The sequence below is a fragment of the Phalacrocorax aristotelis genome, chromosome 2 (genome assembly GCF_949628215.1).
Source record: "Phalacrocorax aristotelis chromosome 2, bGulAri2.1, whole genome shotgun sequence".
Taxonomy (NCBI): Eukaryota; Metazoa; Chordata; class Aves; order Suliformes; family Phalacrocoracidae; genus Phalacrocorax; species Phalacrocorax aristotelis.
Genome location: NC_134277.1, coordinates 35,899,609 through 35,917,845, shown reverse-complemented (window position 1 = coordinate 35,917,845; position 18,237 = coordinate 35,899,609). Strand labels below are relative to the sequence as shown.

The following is an 18,237-nucleotide window of genomic DNA, read 5'->3' as shown; positions in this document are numbered from 1 at the left end:
TTAGTGCTTCTAACATATGTTTAAGATCTAGGAATCTATTTCTGATATAACTCATGCTAGAAGTTCCTGGAAAGCTCTATGACTTATGTGGCATGGCACGGGGAAGATGAAATTATAGTTGATTTTCTTCCATCCTGAGATCCCCAGAAGCATCTAAGATTGATGGGTGGTGTAGTCATTGCATTACTTTTCAATGTGTTTCTTTTGGAGGATAGTCTTCCAGTAAATACAAAAGGATTTTAAAATTATTGTGGGCAAGGAGGTGGACAGATAATTAATTGAACTTGGTGTTATGATATGTTCTTAAAAGCCTTAGCTAGACTTGATTTCTGCCAGAAGGAAAAATAAAGAGCTGTTGTTTTTTATGTTCAGGCTTTAAAACAAATCAAACAGTATGGTTTTTTGGGTGGTTAAAGAAATCAGTGTGGGTAAGGAAATGGACATAATTTCTCTAAATCCTGCATCCTTTTATACTGGAGATTAATTTGGTTATACGTATGTGCCAATGTGCTTCTGCAGACAAGAATTTGAAAAACGACAATGTATAAACAGTTCCGTATCGACAGATTCTCCACTGTTAATGAGCGTATATCACTATTACACCAAAATGGAACTTTAATATCGAAGAACTACACTCACTTGCACAAAAAAAATAAAAACAGTCCTTTAGGAAAAAGTTGAAATGTATCAACAAGTCAAAATTCTGAGGAGGGATGGGCGGAGAGCGCTACAGTGAGCTGACCGTACAGTTGGAAAGACATGTGTACATCTTCTGTGTTTCACTGCCTTTGCTGCCCATGTTTCATGTTTAAGGGTGAGGCAGCAGAAAGGAATTTCAGTGGTGAATTGAATCTAGCCAAGTAGTGGCTTGAAATCAAGCTTTGGGAAGAAGAGGGGAAAACTGCTGCAGGCAGATGGGCAACAGAGGGAAGGCAGGAAATGTGCAAACAAAAGTAATGAAGTTTGATTTATTTCTATGGTACAGAAATGTGTCTGGAGGTGCGTTTAGGTAGAAGCTGTGTAAGTTCCTGAAAACCAGGTCAGGTTGTGTGTTTGATTCGTAGCAGCATTGTATGAATTAGCTGGGAAGTTTGTGTGCATTAGCTCGAAGTTTAGCTGGAAGAGGGTGGCTGGAGTTGTGTGTGGGAGGGAAAACTTTGGCAGCGGACTTTTGCAGGAGCTGGAGCATGTGTGGACAATTGAAGGTGTAGGGGTCAAGGAAATGAGTGAGCAAGGGGTAGCTAAGCTGTCTGCACCTGGATTGGAAGGAGAGGTTGTGCCTACACCCAGTGCAGTTAGTATGGGTCCTTGCAACAAAACTGTAAGAAACCAAATGCCTCATGAATGTGTATCCATTAAGAAAGTTTTCCAAAGTAGTGAGATCAACCAAGTACCTACAGTATCATTTCCAAATTACTGGAAATATTGCTGGATGCACAATGAATATGTAAAAGGACTTACTATGAGTACACTTACAGGATGCTTGTAATAATAGGAGGAGAAAATGAGTAATCTTTTGGAAAGTGGTTTAACATATATACTGAAGTGACTGGTATCTTTCATTACAAATATGTAGTTTCAGGGCGTAGTTTTGAGATAGTTTTAAACTGATCTGTAGGCAGATTAAAAGGGGTGTTCCCACCTTTTCCCATGCCCTGACCTAATTGTTGATTCCCTTGTTCCAGGACTACCGCTTGTGTGGCTCTCCAGTTATTCAGATCAGGGACCTGCTGCCTGCCATAAAATCAGGTGGATCTGCAATCCTGCTGGCTACAAAGCATGCAGGGCAGTGGGGAGGCTGGGTGTGGAGGGCTGTAACCTGTGTCCAGAGAAAACGTGGGCTTAAACCAGCATAAACTGGCTGTGAATCCTGTTGCCCTGTACATGTGAAAACACAGGGTAAATTGTGCAACTGTTGTGATCACTTAAAGCGACCAGCAGAATGTGTTTCTATTCTCAATATCCTATTTTGGGGCTTCTTCACCTGGTACATGGAGCTGTGCCTGGAATTTATTTCCCCTGAGGTTACAGTTGACTTGTGTTTACCAAAAATAAAGTGGTAAAGCTTGGAAACAAGCATTTTTGTTCTGATTTGTTTATGGTTAATGCACTGAGACTTTGCTTCCCTCTGAAAGGAGTTAATGAAATTTAAAAATAAGTGGAGATAGCTTTTTTTAGGATTGCAGCTGCTTTTCTGCTTTGTGTTGCATATAGCATATCTTTTTCTAAAAATATCCCAGAAAAAGCTGCTTCAGTGAGCTTCCGTATGTGGGTCTGTATCACTACCAAAATATTCAGGTGAGCAAAGCTAAATGAGCACAGTTGGTCCCAAATGCTCTGCTCGCTGGTGCTCAGTCTCATCTGCATGGTGGGCACGAAGCAAGCGAGGATGAGGATGGCTGCATTGTCTTCAATACCTCTATGGGAAAAGGGCTTGTTGACTTTGTCTTGTTGAGGATAAGTAACACAAGTTTTGAAAATGAGGGCTACGTACAGGAAGGAATGCTTTAAAGGGGGTGTGTGTTTGTGTCTTAAATACCTCCTAGTTCAAAGAAAGGCTTTTGTGAAACGCTTTTGAGACATAATCCATCCACTTACACCAGGGTTAATGGTACAGTGGCATACTGGGTACTTGGCAGTGCTCTGCTAGTCCAAGACGAGCTCTTCTGAAGCTGGTAAAATAGTTATGGCTTATTCTGGCATATGTAAGCCTGCAGGTTTGATCATTGCTATGCAGCACGTAGAGAGGATCTCAAGTGTTACGTTGTGCTCTCCAGCTGGGGCATCTGCTTGAAAGCAATAGGAAGCTGCAGTGGTGCCTGATATCCAGTGGGCACAATGTTAGGGTCCTCTCACTTTTAAGGACACCTAATCTGGTGTTTAATTTACTAGCCTGCTTGAGGCCTGCTGCCAAGGCTCCAACTGTTGCGTAATGTTACACAGGAGGAATCACTGGCAGTTCTAAAGCTGGCTATCATTCCAGATCACTCCCACACAAAGGAAATTGTAGCATATATGTAATTCTGAGGCTTTTTGTGCCGCTCTCAGCACAATCTAAAATTAAAAAAATAACTAGGAAAACTAGAAAGAGTTTGCCTGCTTAGGCTGTAGCCCCTCTGCTTGTAGCAGCTTCATCTGCAGAGTCTTGCATGTGGAAGAGAATCCAGACAGTGACAGGTAAGAACAAAAGCCTCACAAAGAAGCAACGCCTCAATCGTTTTTTAAAATTCTAAGCATTAAAATTGCAAGTATTTTATAAAAAAAGAATCCTCTTTTGGCTCAAACTGTTCTTTCATGTTCTGTAAACTTCGTGATTCCTAGAAAAAGCAAGACCCTTAATATTCAGACATCACAGGGCATCATAAGATTTTCCCCTCATTTCCATGCATGCCTGTTCTGTACCCATTTTCCTGTCAGTCTGATTCGTAATGTTCAAAAACATTCACTGCATATTTCCTTCTTCCCCACAGCAACAGCCCGAGTCTGAGACTGTTCATCTGTTCATCCCAGCCTTGGCAGTTGGAGCTATTATTGGCAAGCAGGGACAGCACATCAAACAGCTTTCTCGTTTTGCAGGCGCATCTATTAAGGTATTATTACACTGACTAACTTTCTGTCTATTCTACATGACACTTTCAGCAAGTTTGCACAAGCCATGTTTTCGTGAATGTCCTCCCCCACTCCGTGCTTAGAATGCGATGTGATAAATGGTACATTTGTTTATAAATCATCTTTTAATCTTCCTTGAGACAAGATAATTAGAAGCATGTTTTCAAACGTCTCCTGAGGTGTGAAATATAAGCTACAGAGAAAACTACTTTGGTGGTCTCGATTTCTTAGAAACAGGCTTAAGTCTTAATGATGCAGTGCTTAAAGGCTTTCTTCTTACTTTTGGTAAAGTGAAAATTGGTGAGGTAAATTCCCCTTCTAAAAACAGCAGCACAGGTGAAGTCTGTTCCAGATTGATTGGTCTGGACTGTCAAGCTTAGATGGCTCCATGCTAAAGTGTTCGTGTTTTGAAATCACCCATGGTGTCCAAGCTCCTGGATCCAGTCTGTTCTTTAACATCATTTGCGTGTTGACCACCTCAATGTAGCTAAGAACAAGATGGTTTGCAGAGGTTGACCTAATGGAAGCGTAAGTTTGAATTTTAGTCAAATTGGTGAAATCTTCCTTGTCTGCATATGGGGTTAGTGCCAGTTGCAGGAAGGCCTTGGGATTCTGCTACTAATGCCATTGTAACTAAAAGTATCGCCTCTACATGCCTGTAAATAGCCAGTTCTGCTATTCTGTGCTGTAAAGATAATGTTTTGGCCTAAGTTAAGCAAGAAAGTGTAAAAAAAAAAAAAGTACAGCGTGTAGCTTTTATGTGCTGTTAGATTGGCATTTTCCTGCACAGATGAAGCAGTTTTCTCCTCAATTCTCTTTTTGCTTGGGAGATGTGGCGTGTTTAGTGAGTGCTATGGCAGGGATCTACCAAAGGTCAGGGGCAGAGGAGCTGGCTATGCTGAGTTGATCTTGGTGAAGCCAGTAAGGCTGGGCTTGGCTTGGAAGGTGTTCATCTAAGCATGCAGAGCAAAATAATTGGGGAACCCTGATGAATGAGTCTTGCGTGTGGTTTGCCAAATGCCGCTCCATTTACTGGCCAGCCAACCAACTGGCTCGCTGCCCGATTACATCCCTTATTGAGCAGTACATTAAATAGTTGTTATACTACCCAGATGGTTTACATTAGTAGAACACTAATAATCATATTTTGGGGGGGAAATGGAATGGAAGAAAGTGAGAGATGTTGATTTTTTTCTTTATCAAATCTGTCTTGCATGAAGGCGTGATGTATCACATGTATTTCCTCTTTCTCCATTCCCATAGCTTGTATCTAAAGATTATGTAGTATATGGAAGGTACTGCTATGTGGAGAGAGAAATGTGAAATAACCCGGTCCTCCAAGAACCCTCCAAACTAGTTCTTCAGTAGGGTCTTGGAAGACAGTTTAGTGGAAAGGGAGTTTCCCGTGTTTCTCACGCATCTGGCTAACAGGCCTCAGGCTTCCTCTACTGGCTGGCACCCCTCTACCCAATGCATTTAACATATCTGTATTAATCAAAATTCAGTTACAAGTTTGTTAAAGTTCTGGTCTTTTGTTCCTTCAGTAGGAATAAAATAAAAATTTTTGTGGAAATAGGATTAAATCTTACCCTGTAGCTGTACAGTTCTGTTATGCTTGTTAAATTGGGGAGTTGCACGTATGCTTATCAATTAAAATAAAAATGCAACTTTATCTGTAATTTGACAGAACAATATGGAGCAGCACGCTTGCTTCTGTGTGGAAGTGTTAAGTTACTACTGTCATACTTAGGCAAAACTTCTGAAATTTCCTTGTGTTGACCACCTGCCCTTTATTGTAACTTCTGAGCAAAATATTAAATTGTGAATGATCAAGGAATCTGTGCTTTTACCTAAGAGTTGGAGAGAGCGGTACATCAGTAACTTCTAACTTGCCAAACTGCAGTAATCGCACTTTGTGGAGGAAATAAGTCTTTGTGCATGACACACTGAATTTGTTTTGAGTTGTGCTGTAGATTGTTACCAATGAAAACACTTAACATCCCCATGCATCGTCTTTGTGCTTGTGCTGAGCTTTTGTAGATCTGATGAAACTTCTTAGCCGCAATATAAGGCTAAATAAACTGCAGGTGCACAGGGGTTCTGCATAAGGCTGCAGTGTCCAGCCAGACACTTCAGAGGTGCACGTGGCTGTTGATGAGCTCAGGTTGTGTCCCTAGGCTGAGGTTCATTGCTTGGTAGTGCAGGCTTGGTGTGGGGCTCCAGCAGACTGAATTATTCAGCAAAGGAGCCAGGCAGAGATTTTGGGGCTGTCTGCCCACCCTTAACTACGGTGCTAGGACGAGTTGGGAACCATTGGCATCTCCTTGGTTATAAATTATTCCCAGAGCAGCCCTTCCTGCCTCTGAAGGAGTTGGGATGAGCGTTATAGGTTTTGGGTGCATGAAGTTGTCAGCTTGCGACTTGGTATATGGAAGACTAGTTGTTTTCTGGTTAGGAATGCAAAACTGTTTCTCTTAGCAGTTAAAAATTCACCACTTGGATACTTTTTGTATGTATATAACTTATCCTTTCAAGAGCAGACAGACAAAATTAACACTTAAGTCTTTGCAATGTCTGAAGGAGCAACCGATGTTAGTTGGTACATGTTTCTTTCACATCCCTTAACACATGTTTTACTCCAGCTGCTGAGAACAGGACCTTCTAAGGTAAAAGCAAAGCAAGAAATGTCCCAGAACATTTAAACACGTGTAAGATGTAATGAAGGCTTGATGAAAAATATTCTTCCTAAAATTTCAGTAAGGGCGCTGCTGTTCGCTAAGAAAACGTGAGGGGCCTGAGAGGCAAACTATACTGCCCGTTTTTCGTGAATGGCAATTATCAGGCTGAGGTCTGTTCAGTCAGCTACCTCCAAGTGTGCCTTGAAATGTTGCCCCTCTAAAATCTTGTGTTACAAAGAATGAATGGATTTAGTCTGTGCTTGCCCTTACCACAGCATCATGTCATATAAAAGTACCGCTGTAAAATGAATGTGTATTTTTAGATATAGCCAATTGGAATGCAGAAATTGTATGAAAAATAAATATGCAAACCAGATAACTAGTATGTAATGTCTTCTCCATCTTAGGGTACAATATGAATAATTATATAAACTTTGGTTAGCAAAATTCTTTAGTAAAAATGATGCATGGTGACTGGTAATTTGTCTGAAATAAACTACAGCTGTTAAATATGAATAACATCCCTATGCCAACAGCTAAGATGAAATCCTGTAGTGTTTAATATATTGCCCATTCAACAGCAGCTATGTAACACTAGATGCAACAATGGAAATGTCAGTTGTGATAAACAAAAGATTCATCCAGAATGTCAGAGGCTAGTTTGAATTATTTAATGCCACTAGAGTCTGAGAACAACACCCACAGAAATCTTACTTTTGTGGTGACATGAACTGCTAAAGACCCTACAGGCGTCTCTGTCTCAGCTCTGGTGGAGCTTAATTTTTATTTGGGTCACAAATAAATGTCTGTAGATACAAACCCCTTGGAAACTGCGAATTCATTGTCCGGTATAGAGGAATGTTTTGGATCTGATTTGTTACAACAGTAAAGTTGATCTTCTGTTCTCAGGGGGACGGACGCAAACTTTTGCTAATGAGCAAAACTTGTTCGAAAGACTGTTTAAGTTAGTGGGCAGGGATGAGAATCTCGGTCTATTAACCATACTTGTCTTTTTGAAGGCTATATGTCTTACATCACTCATAGCCACATGAAAATGGCTTGTGGGATTTTGCCATATGTGGATGAGTAGCTATGCCTTTAATTTTCAGAAGTAAATTTGCTTATGGTTTAGCCAATTTCTCCATATTTCATTATAGCTAATTAATGCACTTCAAAGAGAACAAACCCATCATGACTGAAGTGTAATGCTGCTGCTGTAACGAATAATTTTTCACTCTTGAACAGAATGTGAGACTGAAATGGGGAGGAGGTGGCTTTAAACTATACCTTCAAAAGACAGCCACCAAAAGCTATGTTTATCCATTCCAGATTGCCCCTGCTGAAGGACCAGATGCCAAGCTGAGAATGGTTATCATCACTGGACCTCCAGAAGCTCAGTTCAAGGTACAACATATAAAAACTTGTCAGTCTGTAGTGGCCTTTGGAGTCTAAGGGACAATATTGAAAACAAAACACTTGATTCCAAGCAACATTTTATTGAGAATTACTTGATTTTTGCTTCCCTTTTGCCAAAAGGTATTACAGTACTCTCAGAGGCCATGTTCTGGTCACCTGAAAACTGGTGGGAGTTTCATGCAAGTTAGAATCAAGTCTAGCATGAAAATATGGCCATATTACAGTCCTAATTTTCCCTTTTATCTACAAGCACAATAGTTCAGTCTTTCTAGCCTGTCTTAATACACACAATGGTCTAGTGTGTTTAATTGAAATAAAGGTGATGAGACGAGAGACTGAGTCTTTCCAGGTTACTGTTGTGTGCCAAATGGAAAATGCTTTTTGGGTAGCTCTACAGATAAAGACTTCTAATTGCATTTCCACTACAACTACAAGGAGATACTCAAACTGATCATCCCATTTGTGTCCCAACGGAGTTCTGGAGTGGCCTTCTGCTTTAAGTGCCAAGGGATAAATCTAGCCCAAAAGGAGGTGACCACTTCAGGAGCGATGCAGACAGCTCAGTGCAGCAGCCTGGCCTCATCTGTGATGAGGCCCGCAGCAGGTAGAAAGTCACTTGAGAGTTCATGTCCTGGCATCTTTCTCTTGCCCGTTCTCATTTTTGTCTTTGTATTTTTGCTTCAGGGCATCTTGCAAGGAGGTGCACAAACTTCAGGCATATCTAGAATCAGTTTCATTAATGCCTTTAGGAGCTTTGGAGAAGTATCAGGGCAGGTATTTCGCAGACTCTTAGGTATTTGGTATTAGGCTTTGGTATTGGCAAACTAGATACATTTAGGATTACTACTCAGTTACCATATATGTTTGAGAAGTTATTGAAAGCAAAGCATAATTTAGAAGATCTGCCTCCTTGAGGTTTTCTATATGTATGTGGGCTTGGCCACATGGCATGTTCCACTTATGGGGTGCTCTTATGTTCTGGGATCAGTACAAGGTCAGATTCTGGCTACATTTTTCTTTCTATGAGAGATCAGTGAGCTTACCCTCAAGCAGTAGCAGGCCAAAGTAGATTTGGGCATCTCTTATTCTGACTTTTGAGGTAGGCAAAGGCTTGTCCTCAGGCCTCCTCCCTGAGATAAACTTGGAAGTCCCACAGAGTTCTTTTGCCAGATCTTCTCCCCAACCTGGATCACACAAGGAGGAAAGTATCTCTTTTCTGCACCCCATATCTTGGGTAAAACAACATCAGTCAGTCACTTCTCTGCACTTGGGCTTCTGCTTGCAAAGAGGGATCAATGTACTAGCACAGCCGATGCTCCTCAGTATGCTGGCCTTGTGAGTAGAGGGGTTATCCCTTGGGGCTTCCTTCAGCTCCAGCCCTCATAGTCTTTTACTACTCTGAGCAAGGCCCTCTTGACTGAGATGGGCAGAGGCAGAGTTCAGTCCTTTCTTTTATCTCCACTGTTAACCTGAAGCATGCCTTACAGTCAGGGCCAAGCTTCATTAATGCTGTCCTTAAGCTCTGTTTAAGAAGTCTTCTCTATCTTTGAGCATAGGCTATTGCTTGTTAGGCACCCAGAATGTAATCTGGGTGCACAACAACTTGAAGAGGGAATAGCTGTTGCTCAGATGAGTTACCAGCTCTTGGAGAGGCGGCGTCATCCCAGAGCCTGTGAGTTTGGCATCCTTTCCCTACTACATTGTGTTCTGCTGTCTGTGATTCATGTCTGTGGTAGCTGCAGTGGCTGCACCCCTTTCTTCCTCAGCTGCAGTAGCCTGAGGATGTTGTGGTATGCAGGGCTATTTATTAGCAAGGCAACAGGAAGAGAATATGCCACTGTTTACAGCCTCTGCTGCAGTGCTCTCTAGAGTTTAGGCATACCTGTGACACCAATATTCAGAGATGATCATGTTGCCTTGGATCTGGGACACGTGGAAGCGAAGCAGAATCTAGTGTAGACAACGTATTTCAGCCACTATTTTACTGTGAAGGAGCTGCAGCCCAGTTAGGTTGTTTCCTTTCCTTAAAGTCTTTTCCAAGAGCTGAAAAGAAAGATTTGGCATGTTGGAAATATATCTACTATCCTTTAAAAAGTCAACATCCCACCTTGCTTTATAATTCAGCAGTAATTTATGCTGTTTTCCTGTAGTACCTCTCCCACTGAGCCCTGCAGCCTATGCAGGTTGTCAAGGTTATGTACATGAAAAGCATTGTGATTGAAATAAAAAGGGCTATGCTGGCTACGGTCTGTCTCTAATAAATTTGGTAGTATTTTCAAAATCTCCAGTTCAAGATGATGGCCGGAAGTAGTATTTTATCTGCTCTTGGCAAACTCTTCTGAAGTTTTTCCTGGAGCAGGAATCTCTGAATCTAGGGCCTGTTGATGGTGCCAGAACGTGGTGGTTGTAATGAGTTTTTGCATGGCTTTCTTGTGTAGTCCTGTCTCACTGGAAAGATGATAGCTTTTGTCCTCTGTGACAGGGTCCCATGACCTACAGTATCCCATCTTGGTCAAAGCTATGTGCTACAGATTTTTCCATAGTCTTCATGTGGAGTCTGACTCAGCCCAAATACTGAGTACTTTCCAAGGTCACAAAATGTCTTTCATCCTACACATTCCAGTGTAGCATGAACTTGAGTAGGTTTCTAGGACATGGGCTAGAAATAAGACAGAATAAGCTGCCATTATTTAAAATAATTATCACATCATGCAATCTCTCTGGACTTTTCATATTCCATTGCAGTGGTGGCCTGCAAGAAGGTTGGATTTAGCATGTATGTGGTGAACAGGACTGGTGAGTGTGATTTCAAGAAGGTGATAAATCTGAACAGGAAAGTTTTTGTGGTGCTAGGTTTATGGTCTTTACAGAGTATCTCTTTCAGTATCTCAATAGAAATGTTCTTTTGATGCCTCTAGGAGATGCAGAGTAGAAGATCTGGTTACTATTTCTTAAGAATTCACTGATGAATGGGAGGGAAAACAAATAAATGTGTTAAAAAATCAGCAAGATTCATGAGCTTAGTCTCAGTGGACTTTCTTCTTGCTACCTGGCACTTCTGTGTTCCCCAGTAAAGGGAACTGTGTGTTGGTCGGAGTAATACTGTTCCCATGGTGCTATTTAAATCTAGGCAGTTTGATTTTTCACTTTAGAAAACTGAGCAAGCTCAGATTCATTTATTTTTAAACAATATATTGTAATAGATTGTAAAAGCAAGCTGTTTGCTCTGCAGTCTTTATCCCATGACTTGTTTGGGAGGGGTGGGGGTGTGGAGATATTTTTTTTAGTTTAGCATCCTTAAATGAATGGGTTTCTGAGCCAATTAATTGCGTTCTGTGCTTCTGGGTGTAATAAAAAAATGCTTCAGACAGACCGTTCTTCTCTCCACCATGCTTTACCTCTACAGAGATGCAATAGTTTCTTTAAAAAGCAATATTTCTACTGAAAAGCAGAATAATAATGATCTCTCTTAAATTGCTCTATGATTCCCTGTTTTGTCATGTAATCTTTAAAGTTGGATGGAAGTGCTTCCTAGTTTGGTACAAAGAATTCTTTTAGAAAAATAGTTATTGTATTTATTAGGGAAAATGCCTTGTCAGGGTTGTGTACTGAGAATTCTCCTTTCTGTGGAATTTCCAAGTTAACTAGAATTCAATAAGCACATCCTGTAACTGAAAGCATTTTTGCAGGCTCAAGGGAGAATCTATGGAAAACTTAAAGAAGAAAATTTCTTTGGACCTAAAGAAGAAGTGAAACTTGAGGCTCATATAAAAGTGCCATCCTATGCTGCTGGTAGAGTTATTGGTAAAGGAGGCAAAACAGTAAGTAGCTGAAATGAAACATAACTGATCAACACTACAAGTTTTTTATTCTCTGTGTGTATATATGTAAAATGCTTAAACATTTAGCTAACTAACAGCTAGTCCTTTGAAGTTATGTTAAAGCAGGTGCTATTTTCTTAGCTGTCCTTGTTAAGCTTTCCTTTCTTCTAGCGTGGAGTCAAGAGAAGTCTATCTCATATAATGATTTATTTCATCTAAATAAAACCTGAAACAAAAGAAATAGTTTAACAAAAATCAATAGTCTCAGGCAGATCTGCAGGGCTTTCACTAGCAGAAATGTAGTTCTTCCATTTAGGATGAATATGTTCCCACTCAAGACCTGCTTCTGTGAACCTTAGCTTATGCTAGATTTTGCCAAAAGATTTCACTGATCTCATTTTATTAAAATCAAATCCACTGTGTCCAAAGGTGGCATTTCTGGCCAAAACTGAGTAAAAGCATAATTTCTAAATAAGCAGTAGGAAATTAAGACATGTTCACACATCAATATTAAAAAAAAAAAGCAGCTTCAACTTGATGGTGTTTCTTAGGCTCAGTTTGTTGCATAAAGTAACATCACTGAGATTTTTTCAATTCTGAAAAGGTGCTGGCACTCTAGTATTTTCATATGGCTGTAACTCAGGAGCCAGCTCATATTTGAAAATAAATGGTTCAGTCTTGGGTCTCCATCCTTGAGTGCAATGGGGTCTTGATGTTAAGTGTCAGGAGGCAACGCGGCCTCTCTCATTATTTGCAGCGGTAAGAGGTTTAAGGACAAACATCTCTGAAAAGTTGTTAATCTAAAACATTTTTTATTAAACAATGCTATGCATTTCTAAAAAAATGCAAATAAATGGGACAAAGACTCTACCTCTAAACACTATGGAAGATGATAGGCTTCTGAGAATAATTTGGACACTTCTCATTGTTCTGTTTGGAGTTCTCCATCTTGTGGAGGTTTTCTAAGGAAAAATGTATAAATACTTTGACATTCTTTTTCTTCCCAGCATTATACTCTATATGAGTTTTCTGACCTTAAAACTTGTAAACTCAACTGTAAACACTGCGACATCTATTTGCATTTTTCAGTCATGTATTTAGCACCTTCTGTGTGTTGTACTTAGTCTTTAAAACACTTCTACAAACCTAGAGAATTGGTGCTAATTTATGTTAGAGACACAAGAGGCTCATCTGGCAAAGTGCACACTGCTGCACAAAGATCACAGAATCACAGAATGGCAGGGGTTGGAAGGGGCCTCTGGAGATCATCTTGTCCAACCCCCCTGCTTGAGCAGGCACACCTAGAGCAGGGGGCACAGGAACGCATCCGGGTGGGGGTTTTGAATGTTTCCAGGGAAGGAGAGACCACAACCTCCCGGGGCAGCCTGTGCCACTGCTCTGGCACCCTCACAGGAAAGACCTTTTTTTTCCTCATATTTAAGTGGAACTTCCTGTGTTCCAACTTGAGACCATTGCCCCTTGTCCTGTCATTGGGCAAATGAAAGGTGCTTTCTGTTAGTGGGTTTCTTTTTTTTAAACATAACTTAGAGGATGATGTTTCTGTGGTCAGCAGTATCTTTGAGGCTTGGTGGGATATTTGGTTAAGATTTTCTGTCTTCTGCTATCCATTTATAGGTAAATGAACTTCAAAACTTGACAAGCGCAGAAGTTGTAGTCCCTCGTGACCAGACACCTGATGAAAATGATCAGGTGGTTGTGAAAATAACTGGTCACTTCTATGCATGCCAGGTAGGAGGACTGGAATGAATGTCTAAATTACCTTGATGTTTCCATGGTCTGTCTTTTATATCCATGTGCAGAGCCAAGGGAAGGAAGACACTCACGATACAGAAAGCAGTGCTTGCCAGGCTCCGCTAATTGTCTTGCTGTGATAAACTTTCTTCATGCCTGTGGGAGAGATTTATAACAATACTGCATTTTTAGATATGTAGAACAATCTTCCTAAATTCTTCTACCAATATATGTAGGCTCTGGCACTGCTAAAACTTCCAAAGCAAAAGAAAGCCCAAGTTGTGATCGGACAAAAATTCAGATGGAATGGAGATACAAGCTGTTTCATAGTACCTGGCAAAAGCTGCACGTATATATGTAACTTGTCCACATTGCCCAATCTGATTTAATATCATAAAGGATCACAACATTCCTTCCCTCACTTAGCTCTTAGTTCAGACCAATTCCTTTTGATACCTTGCTACAGGTGACTTGTAGTTCAGAAAGGAGATGGGGAAGGCTGGTAAGTCCTGTAAGCCTGACCTTCTGGATTCCCTGATATATAAAAAAAATTGTCTACTCTCTATTAGAACAGCGATTCTTATAAAACATTCATTTTACTCCTCTGGAGGTACTTAAGTAGCCTGTTTAAGAGGGGTTTTCCTAAAGTTAACTAGTTAAAAGTAAGCAACAGTCTTACTGTTGGTAGTCGTAAAAAGCATGAGCACAGGAAGAAATTACAGATGTAAAAACTGACCATGTGGGTAGCTGTGGTAGGTGGAAGAAGAAGAAAAATTTAAGTTGTACATCATGACCAACCCAAGTGTATTTAACTAACGAGTAATCTTGTCAGTACTGGGAATTTAGTTATTCCAGACCTTCTTAATCCCATTAGCGTCTATAGTCAGTTGTAAACTGCAGACGCTGCGGCATGGCATCATGATGGGTTGTTTCTTCTTTATCTCCTTCAGCTTGCTCAGAGAAAAATTCAGGAAATACTGGCTCAGGTAAGAAGGCAGCAGCAACAGCAAAAAACATTGCAAAGCGGACAGCCTCAGCCAAGACGAAAATAAAGGTTTAGGAAATGGCCCATCAGAGACAGATGCCAGACCAAAGACAGACTGTGCGACAGAGAGACGGGTGGTGAGCACCTGTTGAAGTTATATGCAGAAGATCCACCAAGCCAATCACCTGTTCGAGGACCAGGCAACCGTTGAACGCTGTCTCTGAGAATGTATTCTTTAGGCTCTCTCAAACTTTTGAAACCCAGCTTTAAAATAAGGACCCCTTCACTTCCCTTTTGTTCTATTCTCACAATTTAACATAAACTCGTTAGTCTTTTTTATTGTTCTTATTATTCCCCAACAATTTTAGAACTTGGTTTAATGAAGCTTTCTCTTCTGAGTTCACTGGTTTGAAAAAAAAAAAAAAAGAAAAGAAAAAAAGACAAAAAAAAGGCATTGCTCTTACAGGTCCAGTTGTAAAAGAAACAACACATTTGGAGGGTGGGATTGCGGGTGGGCAGGGATTAGAACAAGGGTATCGACAAGAGTTTAAGTGTTAGTCCCAACGTTGAAACAAGTGGCATTTTTTAAAAAGAATTTGGTTGCATTTTTACATAACACTGCCATGAATAACCTAAGGGAAGTGTTGAATGGTGTTGGCCAGGGCATAAAAAGATAAATATGCATTTTACTAAACTACCTCAGGCATTTAGTACCTCAATGAGAAATTGTTCCTTTTTTGCTTTTTTTTTGGTATTTTGTATACTTTATAAAGCTAATAGTTCTTGAGCATTTTATTTTTTTAAAAAAAATTAAAATTTGATCAGCCACCAGCCAGGAGTACTACAGACTTATCGGGGAAAAAATATAGTAGAGCACTTCTAGCTGCTGGCTGATGGGAGTAAGGTGGGTAAAAAAACATAGCCTCAGATTTTCTGAGGGCTTCAACACCATCATTTGTTTAAAAAAAAATTCAGTGAATGTTCAAAAGATAGTGAATGATGCCAACATTCTGATAGCAGCAATGCCGTTTAGTTTTCTTTTAAGATGGGATGAAAAAGTTTGTGACGGTACTTTTTTGGGAACAGGACAAGGAAGTGATGGCAAGAGGCTGGGGTTGGGGGAAAAATTTAGAAGGCTGCAAGAGGCTGAATTTTTTTTTGTGCTACTTGATTGAATGCATGAACCCTTTGTGCCTTTGACCATCACTACCTAATAATGCTACATTTAACCATTTGCAGCCCATTTGGACTTTGCCATTTTGTTCAAAGAGCAAGCTTCATCTTCAGTTTGATAGAACACTTGATCTGCTAGAGTGTATTTGAGGCCATGGGGGTCTCTGCTGTCCGCAGATCACATCATACTGCTTTCAGTTACCACGATGGGGGAAGGTCAAACAGTGTTTGATCACATTGAAAGATAACGAAAGGCTAAGTTTACATATCCAGCCGCTGTTATGGGCCACACTAAGCCACTTTGAAGGTTTAAAAAACTATTACAAGGAGAAAAAAAAAAGAAACCAACAACCTCTCTAGCCTGGCTTATAATAGATGCAGCAGGATTTATGCACGTTCTGCAACCAACCATTAGAGAAGAAAAAAAAATGTCAAAAGGCAGGGATAACAGGAAAGTTACCAAATTTTTTTAATTTCCGAATGTAATTTGAATGATGATTGTGGTAATAGTGACACATTCAAGTTTCTACAATAAACTTCAGTCTACCTCAGTTTAAGAAAAAAAAATGTGGCAACACATGGTGCATAAAGACTGCTGTGTGTGTGTGTGTGCGCGTGCGCGCCTGTATGTGTGTGGTCGACAGAGCCATGCTATTACCTCTGAACCTTTTTTTGTGATGTTTTTTGTGCATGAGATGATCAGAATCACCATGCTGCACTGATTTGAGGGGCACAACGAGCAAAAACATTTGTTTCATCATTTTGTTATCTACCTCTTAGGTTCATGTTGAAATAGAGGCATTACTACATAGACTAGATAATTTTCCCAAAGATCATTGTTGTACAGATTAGATAATTTTGAAAATGGTCTGAAGTGTTTTTCCTGCATCTTTTCTTTACTAATTGGTTTAAAAACCACAAACTTATGTTGTAGTTTTAGCAAAGAAAAATGAGTTTCTTTTCCTTTTTTGACAGTGACCTTCATCTAGCCTTTAGCATAATTTTTTTCTTACAATGAATTTAAAATTACTGAAGTATGAAAAGTCATAGCATTTTGATTTTTGTCGAGGCTTAAGTCAGTCTGACGTTCCTTTCTTAACATTTGAGAAGGATTTGACTTCATTATTTTCCATAAAATTTAAGTTACAAATAGGCGCTGCATTTACATCTGCTGATTTAATACTGTCATCTCTCTTAAATTTCTAGACTTAGTATGGTAAATCATGTTTTTCTTTTCAATTGAGACTTGGTAATTTGGAGTATTTGGGAATAGCTAGAAAGTAAATACTGTAAATGATTTCAGTATCCACAAAGTATGGATCATTTTTCATCTGTAATGTGCCCCCCAATGCAGCTCCACTTGCCAGATGCCTCTGAATGGAATAAAGAGTTTAACTCCTATCATCAGATAAAGTTGTGTGGTGTTTTTTTAAACTAATGAGGCACACAGACAGACTGTTCTAAGTATTTGTGCTGCTTTGATCAAGTTGGTTTTCTGTCCATAATAACTGGATAAGGACGAACAGTCACCCACAGGTATTCCCTAGCTGCTAGGCCATCCAGCAGCCAGGTTACAATGTTTGCGCTACAAGCAGTGACTTCTGTGGCTTATAATTCATCTGCCTCCTACAACAATGCTCTCCAGTCTGTAGGACAACCTCTAGTTCATGGTTTCAGTCTTATGCGGATCATTTAGGCTGGTTTGCTGTGGAAAGGACGTGTATTCAACAGTCCTCACCCAGGGCAAACGTGAAGGAATCTCTAACAGGTTTGAAGCAAGATCTGCATTCCCATTTAACTCTCTTTTTTGGCTGCTTTTTACCTAGTTGTTACTTCCGTGCTGTCAGGGTGATGAAGCGGTGTAATGAGTGTGGCCCTTGGATAGGCAGAACCAGCCACACTAGCAAGCAAATGTGACAGCAACCTGTATCTCACTGCTACTATTGCTACCCAGGTGCACACCACTTGCCAGTGAGGTGGTATTGCCTCTCCATTTAGATCCTTGTTAACGTTATTTGGAATAGAAATGAGACTAGATGTTTAACTGAATGCTTCAGAGTGAGGGAAGGATTGGGAAATGAAGAAGCATCATGAATAGTAAAATTCTGTATCTTTCAAAGGGGGCTGGAAAACCAAACCTATTTTCCAGACTCTCGTACCCTCCCACTTGTCTTCACAGCTCATTTACTGGGACCAACCACCAGAAAGAGGGAATTGAAGAAATGATGTCTGTAGAAGACACTGCATAGGGTATTGCGTTTCACAGGGAACTCTAAGCTCATTTTTCATGCCAATATTGAGCCTATCTTCTTGGAACTAGCATCCCTGCCATTTGAGCAACGCAAGATATTAAGCCTTCCTCTGTATCGCTGGTGCATTTTGTGACAGCTAAAGCCCTGATTGTTCTAAGCATTTGCTTAATCATGATGCTTTTATTTGCTTCTAACCTTCCACAGCTTTTATTCCTAAGCTGCAACCTCAAAGGCATGCGCTCTTTGTATTAGTTTCCATTAAATGAAGCATGTATGCTGTGCAGGACAGTATGATTTTGACATGGTACTAGGGCATAGGATTTTTAGATTAACATGAAAAATTGTGGAGTAAGCAGTCAAGCAGGCTGTAACACAGATGTTAGCTCAACTGATGAATGCAAACACTGCTTCATAATGAAGTTACTCAAATGCAGTGCAGGAAATCGGTGAAATGATGACCAAAGTTTCACCTTGACAACTTTCTCCTGTTCATCCCATCATCAAGAGAGCCTGGACAGAGTCAAACCTGCACATACCTCTGTACAGATCTG

General features: G+C 40.3%; 1 protein-coding gene across 2 annotated transcripts in view; it reads left to right on the top strand.

Annotated features, from left to right (window-relative positions):
- IGF2BP3 (insulin like growth factor 2 mRNA binding protein 3) overlaps window positions 1–14,596 on the top strand; it is a 113,400-nt gene extending 98,804 nt beyond the window's left edge. For both annotated transcript variants that reach the window (XM_075083032.1, XM_075083033.1), the window contains exons 12-16: window positions 3,471–3,590; window positions 7,617–7,691; window positions 11,393–11,524; window positions 13,160–13,273; window positions 14,227–14,596. In XM_075083032.1, the coding sequence (XP_074939133.1) occupies window positions 3,471–3,590; window positions 7,617–7,691; window positions 11,393–11,524; window positions 13,160–13,273; window positions 14,227–14,328 (543 nt within the window). In that variant the 3' untranslated portion in view covers window positions 14,329–14,596. The remainder of the gene's footprint in view (window positions 1–3,470; window positions 3,591–7,616; window positions 7,692–11,392; window positions 11,525–13,159; window positions 13,274–14,226) is intronic.
- Window positions 14,597–18,237: the final 3,641 nt, after the last annotated feature.